Genomic DNA, 11129 nt, shown 5'->3' on the forward strand with positions numbered 1-11129 from the left:
AATTTTCAAGCTTTTTGACCGGAACGGTTGCAATTTAGAAGCAAAAAAAAAACCTAATGTTAACTATACCTCTATAAACAATATAATATTATTTATATTTAATAGTTCAATACTAGATAAGAATTTATGTTTACGATAAACATTATATCGATTTTAATAATTTTATAAATATAATAAAATAAAATACAGAAAAATCTTAACATTTTATATTTTTATAAACTAAATTCAAATGTACCACGGGCCAGTGAAAAATGTTACCATGTACCTAAATAAAACGATAAAATAAACATTTGATGAAAATTTAAAGTACCTACGTTTAATAGTTTTTGAATAACAACAAAATAAGAAAAATCGTTGAAATGAGAATTTGTGTTTACCGGCCAATGTTTAACACTTGTAAAAATATTAATTTCCCTTTCGGGTAAACTTTATTGTTTGTTAAACGTAGGAAAACCTAAGGGGAATCTTGTATAAGAGTTTCAAATCTTAGACGTATAAGAAAATCGTTCAATGACCAATGAGAAATCGAGAGTATGTCCAATTTCGTAAAAATCTGAACTTCATATACGTTCATGAAAAATTAATTTTCAAAATCTGAAATTTTCCACCAGAAAAGTAACTATATAAAGATGAGGTACTCGTCCAATATGCTATCTACCATAAATATTTTACCTGCCATAATTTTATGATAGTTTTGTATGATATCTACAGTACATTTTGTATCATAATATATTAATCATTTTGTAATTAAGATAAAGCATTTATCGAAATCCAAAATTGTATTATATTTATATCTCTTTATAATTTATCACAGGCTTCTAACTAACAAAAAATTGATTGTGTGTTTGTGAGTCGTGTCGATTATAATATGTGGTTTTACTAAATCTATTTTACCATCTAAACTACCGTGTAGTTTTTTTGTTTCGTCATCTCAACCTTTAATTTTCTCTTCGTTGAATCACTTAGGTATTTTTTTGACATTAAAATATCTTAAATCGTGGTTTCAATAGGGTGCCCGCCATTGGCGCAACTAGGGGGGGGGGGGGGGGCTAGGAAGGCTCAGCCCCCCTGACTAAGATTTAGCCCTCCCCCCCAAAAAAAAATATCCCTTATTGATTTAGATATAAGCCTCCTAAAAGTTATTTTAAATAAATAGTTTTGTTAGCCCCCCCCCCCCCAGAATTTTAACCCTAGTATTGCGCCTATGGTGCCCGCGGTTTTTATATTAGAGTGAATTTGTTGCCCTATTTTCAAATTTTTAAGTAACAACATTATCTATGTTCTCTCGTTGGTTTTTACGATATTTTAATTTGTAAGTGAGTTATGAGTATGTAAAACATTAATATTTAAAAATGCTCAGAATTCATTTAAAAATTAAAATATTGTAAAAAACAAATGAGAGAATACAGCTGATAATGTTGTTACTTAATATCACGAACTAAGATACAGCTATATCTTAGTTCGTGCTTATTATTATAATTTATTCGTAATAATCACTATGGGTAGTTAGTATAATATTATTACACAATAATATGATCGTCAGTTGACTAATTATTATCAGAGCTCACCGCCACTCGGATAGTTTTTATATTATTTAAATCGGTAGTTTGTTGTCGTCTCAATTCTCAAGATCTATGCATTTAAATAGTGTGATTTGGCTTAAGTTTTTCCTAGATTAAAACAAAGTTTTTCAACTGATCTTATATAATATAATATAGACACATATTTATAAGGAACCTAATATAAAGTATAAACTAATAATAATCAAAATACTTATAATAATTTGTTAAAATAAATATACATTTTTCACGTTTAATTATAAATATTACGTGTCAAATATATTACATTATAAGACATAAGTAGTATTGAAATTTTCGCCCCTGTCCTATGCTCTCTTGTCCTGCCCTGAATACGGCCTTGATATTGTCCAATGATGAGGTACACTTTAATCTTACTGTACAGCCAGCGTTCTATAAAAACTTATTTTAACTTATTTTTTATAGCCACCCCGGCGCTTTTTGGAAGAAATTGGCCTTAGCTCTGCCCGGTGGACAGTTAAGTAACTAATTTACCGCCGAATTTACCATTTTACCGATCGACGGGCCCTAAAGCCGTGGTACTTATTTATTTCTCATGTGTAACATGAATTAAAGTATGTTTTAATTCGTGATGTGTTATGTGTACAATAATAATGGATTATGCAAGGCCACAATTAATATTTATTAAATTAATTAGTATCTATATCTGTGTGCAAGGTTTCGGCAATTTAGAATATTATCTTATCTATCTACCACGGAATAAGACAATTTAGACAATGTATCTACTATCAATATTCAACTCATTCCGGCATTTCGCCATTATTATTTGTTCTTGTTACTCAAAAAGTCAAAACTCATTATTCAATATTCATTAATAATATTTTGATTTAAATATTTCATATTTATTAGTATTTAGTTAATACTTACCTACTACCACAGAGTACAGACTACAGAGACGGAATATAAACTGAAATTCTTATTTCTTATTTACAATCGAATTATAATTTTTCATATCCATAATCCTTTTCCGATTCTCCCGAACTATTGAACAACGACTTACGGTCAATGAGTGTGCATTTCAAAATGAAACACAAAATTTGGTATGTAACCGAGTTCGAAATCATGATGCACTATTTATTTTTCACAGTGTTTTTTCACAACACAAATGAAATTATAAAATATACACTGTAATTAAAATGCAAGCGGTTATGACTTACTGACTAATTCTATACCAACCGATAGTATTGTATGAAAACATACCGAGCCTAGCACACCCATTGTACAGTTAGTCAATGAAATAACATTCATCCCCATAAGCGTGTTCACGGGGTAGTCATGGTAGGCACTTGACTACTCTGCAAACTTTCCCCCATCAATATTCAATATTATTACAACAATAATAATTGATAGTCAATCATAAAATACTTTTTATTATGGTGAATGTAGTTCAATGAGGTTACCCCATCCAAATTAGTTATTATAACTTGGGTGTGAATATGAATATATATATATATATGTAATCTGTGTGTGTAATGTGTTACGTGCATATGTATGACTACCCTGCCAGAAATTCTGCGCTCGCTTATGTTCATCACATCCCACACTGTATGGTAATAATCCATTCCATACACATAATGCTTCCCCAGTATAATAAATTATTTAAGTTCTTTAGCTACTTTATTGTAATATTGCATTATTATTCAATGTATCCCACTTATGTAATTGTGTAAATAAACTTTTAAGTACTCCATTTTATACACTTTTTTACTAGTTATACTAGGTATATAACTTTTATAAATTGTACATCTAACATTGCGTCAAAATAAACAAATAAAATCACTGTAGCTCACTCCAATTCATTCCATATGGCTATTTTACTGTTTGACTAAACAGCTAGTCTGAGTAATGGCCAGTGACGGGTTGGTTATGAACTATCTGTTGTTCAGAGGAGTGACATATGTGTTTGGAATGGTTGACATGAATACAATTTTTTATCTATGACTTAAAAAGCTAATAAATACTGGGTGAAAATGTTTAGATAATAAATCAAAATGTAATATCACAATTTACACCTATATATCTAATATCAGTATCAGTAATTTTCCTGTTCCTAAAAAGATAATTCATATACATTTTGAAAATCACTTAAAAATTAATATGTATCTACTAAAAGTTTTATAGCTACATTTTAAATCATTAGAAATGCTTATGGTTAATAGGTCTGGACTTAGTGTTAAACACAAAATAATAATTTTATGAACAATAGCTATTAAAGTTGTTCAATATTAATGTCTAAAAATGTAATTTTAGTATGGCATCAGATTTCTTCTACCCAAACATGGGAGGTGTGGAAGAACATATATTCAATTTGTCACAATGTCTTTTAATGAAAGGATATAAAGTTATCGTCTTAACTCATTCATACCAAGACAGAGTTGGAGTACGTTATATGACAAATGGATTGAAAGTAAATTAAAATATGTCAAAACTTTTTGATACTTTTTACAAAAAATAAATCATTAATTTCAATAGGTGTACTATTTGCCAATCAAACCATTCTATAACCAATGTGTCTTACCGTCAATGGTTTCTTCTTTACCATTGATTAGATATGTTTTAGTTCGAGAACAAATAACTATTATACACGGGCATTCAGCATTTTCAACTTTAGCTCATGAAACAATGATGATTGGTCGTTTACTTGGCATCCAAGTAAAAATAATTTAGCAATCATGGGTAAAATAATAATTAACAAAAAAATAATGTTTAATTTCTAGACAGTATTCACAGACCATTCACTATTTGGATTTGCTGACACTTCAGCTATTATAACAAACAAATTTTTAGAAATGTCATTAGCTGATTGTAATCACTGTATTTGTGTATCACATATTGGGTAGCTATTAATCTAATTACGCATAAATAGTGTAGATAATTTAAAAATTATTATATTTTAGTAAGGAAAATACAGTATTACGAGCTCGCGTTAATCACCATAGAGTTTCAGTCATACCGAATGCTGTTGATACAACAGCATTTGTTCCCAAGTTGGAATTAAGAACAACAAATAAAAGTAATTATTTGTCTAGAATAGAATGTTAAGAATATTTAATGAAATGTATTAATTAATTGTATTAACAGTAACAATTGTCGTGGTTAGTCGCTTGGTTTATAGAAAAGGTGTTGATTTGTTAGCTCAAATTATTGCTGATGTTTGCTTGAAAAATCAAAAGGTTCGATTTGCTTATTAAATTATATACACTCTATTTACTTAATCCTAATGAAATCAACTAATTTTATAGGTTCAATTTATTATTGGAGGTGATGGTCCTAAACGTGAATTACTTGAAGACATACGTAACAATTTGAATATTGGTGAACAAGTAACATTATTAGGTAGCTTGGAGCATTCACAAGTATGCAATGTACTTAACCGCGGGCATATATTTTTAAATACATCCTTAACAGAAGCATATTGTATGGCTATTGTTGAAGCTGCATCTTGTGGGTATGGTTTTATTTTTTTTTTCAATAATAATAATATATTTTATTTTATTAATAATATAATTTATTATTTATTTTAAGATTAAAGATTGTTAGTACAAGAGTAGGTGGCATACCTGAAGTATTACCTCCAGAACTAATAATTTTAACTGAACCTAATGTCCCATGTAAGTCACATTAATTTTAGTGATTGTTATGAATTTGTATTCATAAAAATAGGTAGATAGTGTAATTTGATAAGAGGCGCTACACCCGCATGCATTCTTTCTGTTTTACCTAACGCATAACATAACAAATTGTACGCTCAGCAGATCACAGTTAGCGCTGCTAGTTTAAAAATGTGTATTGACCTCTTATAAGTTTAAACCTAAGATTATTATCTAGTGAACCTCATGTTTTTTTCAGATTTTAATTTTGAAGCAAGTTATGAGTACTTTAAAATGCATAAACAATTTTAAAATACTCATAAATTACTTTAAAATTAAAATATAAAAAAAAGCCTATGAAGTTCAATAGATAATTTTCATACTTCTAAATGTTATAAGAGGTCAATTCACTCTAACTTTTAAGCTAACAGAGCTAAACTTCATCTGCTATGTTATGCTTTTATAAGACAGAGAGAATACGCTCTCTTAAAAAAAATTAAAAATACGTGTATGTGTTATAATAACCAAATCTATTTTTTTTTAAATTATTTAAACTTTTAGCTATACTCCAAGGATTATACAAAGCTATAAACCAAGTAAATAGCGAACTTGGAGTACCACCAATTGAATGTCATCAAAAAGTACAATCACTTTATAACTGGATGAATATTGCCAAAAGAACAGAGATAGTGTATAATATGGTTTCATTAGAACCACCAAAAAGTTTAGGAAAACAATTGCGCAGGTACAATACCTTAGAGCTAATTTGATAAATTATTTTATTATAAACATATTATTTAAATTCTAGCTACATACCAACTGGAGTATATCCATTTTTACTGGTAGTATCATTCATGCACATATTGCTAAGACTCCTAGATTGGTGGATTCCACGTTCAGTAAGAATCGATAATAGATTTTTGTTTAATATTGTTATTAAAAAAAATAAATATATTTTTAGGATATAGATCTGGCTAAGGATTATAAAATCGAGGATAGTCAAGTAAATTCTAATTCGCCAGTTTTTGAAAACTAATAGTACACATTTTGTAAAATTGTTATTTATTCTATAAAATTTATTTTAAATATAACAGTTCTAAAATAAACTTATTTATGGACGGATATAGTTACGTATAATACTTTTATAAGCCTGCTACAACATTATTTTACTTTAGAGATCAAAAGTTATTACATTCAACAATTATTTTAATCACAATTGAGTCATTTTTAATAAATCCATTTTGAAGAACTTCATCAATGGCAACAAACTCAGTATAGCCAAAAGCTCTTGGATTTAAAGAAAGAACCTCATTACCAATATTTCCGAAAGAACACCTTCTAAATGCTTCAGATTCAGCTGATGATTGCATTTTCAAACAAATGTTCTGTATGGGATTTGTTGGATGGATTAATGATAGTGTAATATGACCAGAAAATGGCCAAATTAAAGTATCATCATAATCCCCACGCATCATGTGAATAAATAGAGAAAGATTACGATTGTCTGTTGACATGTTTATTCGACCACATACTCTAAAATTGAAAATAAATATTTTAAACATCAGGTATTTTGTATTTAAATTAATTACTTGTATCCAGCAGAAGATGTATAGAATCCTGGAGTATAGTATTGTGTTTGTAATGGTTTTTCTCTCATTGATTTCAAAGACTCCATAAAATTTTCAAATCTCCATATATAAACACCATTGCATGTAATTAACGATATTGCATTTTGAGATTGATCAAACTTGACAATTAAATTATTAACCATTTGACTAAGTTGTTCAATATCTTTATCCTTGATGGCATTTTTTTGAGTCAAACGCTCTATATCTTTATCTTTTTCAATATTACTTTGTTCTAATACAACTATTCTTTCATATAAATTACTGTAAAAAAAAAAAAATTAATTAATTTAAACCATAAAAAGCAGACAAAATATAGAAACATTAAGTTAAGTACTCTTATTAATGTTGTATAGTATTTTAAATTTGAGAACAACTTTTTTTGTGCTTAATGTTATGTTATGTTATGTTGGTTTAAGTAAAAGAAAGAATGTCAACAGTAGGTACCTACAGTTAATTAAATTTTGATTTAAAGTTAGAGTATTATATAAATCATTATCATCAAAATAAAATGTATGATATAATATTATTTTACATTTTATAATGATAGTTCTGCTTTTTTTTTAAATTAAAATAATGTTTTAAAGAATAAATATATAACTGACCAAAGTAAAGCTTTTTCAGAATTAGGGTCTTTTTCCGCATCCCACATTTGTGTAGCTTCTAAAGCTTTAGAACGAGCACCATCTCTGATTTGAAATTTGTTCATGAAATCAATATGAGATTTTGTAAGTAGCTAGAAATATACACAAGACTAGAAATATTTTATTTTAAATAAAATATTAATCATGTTTACTTACAGTAACGTGACGATGCACGCTCATAACAAGATGGTTTGATAAATCATTTTTATCTTTTATTGTATCCTTACATCCAATTAAATGAAATGGGCAGAGATTATCAGCAAGTCCATTTATCTGTATTTCACAACAGTCAAATTAACATATTTTAATAACTTCCCTTTGATTTGAATAAAAATCATAATTCACAATTTTCTGTGTTGGTTTATATGCAAAATTATTTGATATTTTAAGTGGGTATAATGCATTAATAATTAAAACTTCCAGGAAATAAAAATTGCAGTCAACACTTCTAGAAAATTATGAATTAATAATAATAATGTAAACTTTTATAACTAACTAACTTGGTTTTTATTAAATCCACATGATGAATAATGTTGATCAGCTTCTAACAATGGTATTGTTACATCACAACCAGTATTTAAACAAGCAACTTTTTGCTCATCTATTTCTCGTTTTGTGTAGTTATCGGGAAATAAACCTTCTATAGTCAGGGGTAATAAATCAATTGGACAAATTTGACTTTTACGCCTAAAACAAAAATAATTTTGATATCATATAGGTAATGTATACAGTTAATATTTTATGTTACCTATGAATTCATAAAATCATTCTTTGTAACGTAACAAAAACTGTAAGTGCATATTTTAATTAAGTGATGATTATGCAATAATTATGCCACTGAAAGACAACAACACCACCACCACTATCACAACCTCTCCAGTGTCTGTAATCACCGTACCAATTGGATAGTCATATTAGGAAATAATGGCAATTTGTATTCAACATACTGGCCAATGTTTCCACTACCCAAAGATTACCTAATTTAAATTATTATTACACCTAGTCATAACAAAACTAAATTATTTTCACTCTCTTTTGTTCCAATAGTTGTCATTGACTGTTGACACTATGACTGGAGAGTGGAGTTAGAAATAATTAATTGTTTTGCTTTGCTCAGTGCAAGGAATACTTTTTATACATTTTTATCAAATTGTTAATCATCATGACTCATGAAGGAGTAGAACATTGTCTATACCTGCTGGTTATCCGCGTAAAAAAGCAATTAGCTATGAACAACTGTCCAACTGTCCTTATTATATAGTATGTCAGTACTCAGTAACACAAGACGTTGCAGAAGTTTTAGAAATTAATATAATACAATATTTAAATACATTATGATACTTAATATAAGAGCTAAATAAATAAAAACATAATAATATGTTAAATATCATTTGTTTTAACTTACTTAAGCCATGCTCTTATACACTCGGAACAAAATCGATGTCCACATCTTGTCAGCATTGGATCCTTTAGACAGTTAAGGCAAATAGAACATTCAAAACGAGGATCTATTAATGACAGCATTTTTTTTATCTGTAAAAATGACAATGTAAATAAATACCTATCATAAAATATTTATCAAAATACATATTATATTGTTAAAAACATTAAACACACATAATATTCTTTAACGTAAAGGTATATATAAAAAATGAAAATGTCGAAAGTATTTTTTAATGTAATATATTGAATAACACAACATAATATTATGCATCAACATCTAGAAGAAAAATATATACAATTTCCAAAATCTGTGTCCTAAGTATAAAAATAAATTTTATATTTAGATTCTTTGATACCTGCCTAATATATTATATTTTAATTGTGCTACAACAAATTGAAGAATAATTTAATTTTTTTATGAGTGCTTAACACTTACCAAAACCAAGCATCGGATATTTGTGATTTACTAGTATTGGATTTATCCCAACAAGAGATTAATAAGACAGTGGGGTGTTGTGACCTGCTCACATGAGTATATAATTCATTAGATGTTATGAAAAATTATGTAAAAAAAAAATAAAAAAAATGTAATTGTAAGTGCATGAGTTAGTTATAATAATCACCTAGATATTAACTATCTATTGATGAAGTACCTCCACTGGGAGGTCTCTTCACTCTGTTTCCTGTGTACTTAAAAGAAATATCAACTAAGCCTATTTTTAACTTTTTGTAACAGATCACCTAATACAATAATTATGTTAGGTAAAAAAAAAACTAATATTGGATTTATCAAATATTTTTTGAATACTATGGAATAACTTTGATATTGTAATAGATATTTTTCAGTGTCCAATAACAATTAAGTACGAGGTTAAGTTAAAATCCTAAATATTTTGGAACTTTAGTTGAAAATTGGTTATTAGGGTAATAAATTCAAATGTTGGTAAATGTAACAATAATATTAAAATTGCAAGATTTAAAAATCTAAGTTTTAGATGGTAAAATATATGTGACCGTAATATGAATTACATACAAATAATACAATTAACCAAATACCTATAAGCTAGACCTAGGTGAATATTAAGTGTCTTTTGACAATAGTGACCTGTTGATCTTATATCAATACATAATTCAAAACGTAATTTTATTGGCATTTAAGTGTAAATAAGTATTAAAAAAATAAAACATAATTTGCATAGCAAATAATATGTTATGAGTACGATTGCATAAATAACTGTCAATAATTATTATAGTATTGCACTGTTACTTGGAAAGTAGATTATGTAAATACATACCAATGTCAACAAAAACTAAACGTACTACGTGGTGAACTTCAACTACAGTACAACATTAGACTCAGGTTCAGTGGACACGGTGGTTATTTATTACAATAATAATAAGAATAATAAGTAATAAACTAATAACAACTATCACAACGAGTAATATTTACATTATAAAGTAGATTATAATTAATAAACAATTGAAAAATGACAACAACGTAATAATATTATTGGTGAAAACAAGAAAAGCGTCACCGCAAGATTTTGAGACGTAATCATCATTTACCAAGGTAGTACGGTTTTAGAACTATATTAGTAGAATAATATTAATAATATATTATATAGGTACGTAATTTTTATAAAAAAAATAATAGTTTTATCAAATTCGTAGTATCGTAAATCGTTGAGTTTGACGCGATACTATTTAATCTATTCCGTGTATAACCTAGATATCGATTTTAGGAGGAATCATGTGCGACAACGTAAAAACCTAAAAGTCCCTTTAAATGATCTTAACTATATTATTAAATATAAAATTATAAAAAGTAATACCTATTATATTTATTTCATATTTAATTCTGCGTATTAATAAAGCGTTCACATTTAAATATCCCAATAGATTTTTATAACCCCGCTTCCCTATGTTTTAAATATTTTTTGTTCTTTAAATAATTAAATATAATCAAAATATTAAATAAATATTCATTTATACTATTGTACTACAAACAGTAAAATACAATATATTCAGACATTATAACTACAGAATTTCTATTACTATTATTATAAGTTATTTATTTTCTATTAATAATACAATAGCACGGATTTATGCTATAATCTGTGAGCATAGTTAGAATTATATTTTGCCAAAAACATCGCATATTGCATAATATGTACCTATATGGCTCCGGTGGCGGGAGGAAACGAACAAACTGAACGGCCATTGAATAAT

General features: G+C 27.5%; 2 protein-coding genes across 3 annotated transcripts; one reads left to right on the top strand and one right to left on the bottom strand.

Annotated features, from left to right (window-relative positions):
- The first annotated feature begins 2133 nt into the window (after positions 1-2133).
- Positions 2134-6308, top strand: LOC132941698 (phosphatidylinositol N-acetylglucosaminyltransferase subunit A). Its single transcript, XM_061009850.1, has 11 exons — positions 2134-2638; positions 3849-4005; positions 4071-4250; positions 4316-4434; positions 4496-4611; positions 4680-4771; positions 4841-5046; positions 5124-5209; positions 5750-5933; positions 5997-6087; positions 6150-6308. The coding sequence occupies exons 1-11, from the start codon at positions 2604-2606 to the stop codon at positions 6222-6224; spliced, it is 1341 nt and encodes a 446-aa protein (XP_060865833.1). The 5' UTR covers positions 2134-2603; the 3' UTR covers positions 6225-6308.
- Positions 6244-10580, bottom strand: LOC132941700 (TNF receptor-associated factor 6-like). 2 transcript variants are annotated; one of them, XM_061009852.1, is made up of 7 exons: positions 10196-10580; positions 8863-8990; positions 7958-8144; positions 7614-7730; positions 7419-7549; positions 6778-7077; positions 6244-6721 (listed from the first exon to the last, which is right to left on the bottom strand). In XM_061009852.1, the coding sequence occupies exons 2-7, from the start codon at positions 8979-8981 to the stop codon at positions 6367-6369; spliced, it is 1209 nt and encodes a 402-aa protein (XP_060865835.1). In that variant the 5' UTR covers positions 8982-8990; positions 10196-10580; the 3' UTR covers positions 6244-6366. The 2 variants fall into 2 exon arrangements, with proteins under 2 accessions (XP_060865835.1, XP_060865836.1); XM_061009853.1 differs by lacking the exon at positions 10196-10580 and adding an exon at positions 9337-10108.
- Positions 10581-11129: the final 549 nt, after the last annotated feature.

This window comes from Metopolophium dirhodum, chromosome 3 (assembly GCF_019925205.1).
Source record: "Metopolophium dirhodum isolate CAU chromosome 3, ASM1992520v1, whole genome shotgun sequence".
Lineage (NCBI taxonomy): Eukaryota > Metazoa > Arthropoda > Insecta > Hemiptera > Aphididae > Metopolophium > Metopolophium dirhodum.

What these genes read in the sequence shown, in the direction of transcription:
- LOC132941700 (XM_061009852.1), bottom strand. Translation starts at nt 8,981, where the DNA reads ATGCTGTCATTAATAGATCCTCGTTTTGAATGTTCTATTTGCCTTAAC. An exon ending in GCGTGCATCGTCACGTTACT is followed by an intron (nt 7,550 to 7,613) that starts GTAAGTAAACAT and finishes GTATATTTCTAG; the next exon opens with CTACTTACAAAATCTCATAT. An exon ending in ACATCTTCTGCTGGATACAA is followed by an intron (nt 6,722 to 6,777) that starts GTAATTAATTTA and finishes TTTCAATTTTAG; the next exon opens with AGTATGTGGTCGAATAAACA.
- LOC132941698 (XM_061009850.1), top strand. Translation starts at nt 2,604, where the DNA reads ATGAGTGTGCATTTCAAAATGAAACACAAAATTTG. An exon ending in GTCGTTTACTTGGCATCCAA is followed by an intron (nt 4,251 to 4,315) that starts GTAAAAATAATT and finishes TTTAATTTCTAG; the next exon opens with ACAGTATTCACAGACCATTC. An exon ending in ATTAAGAACAACAAATAAAA is followed by an intron (nt 4,612 to 4,679) that starts GTAATTATTTGT and finishes TTGTATTAACAG; the next exon opens with TAACAATTGTCGTGGTTAGT.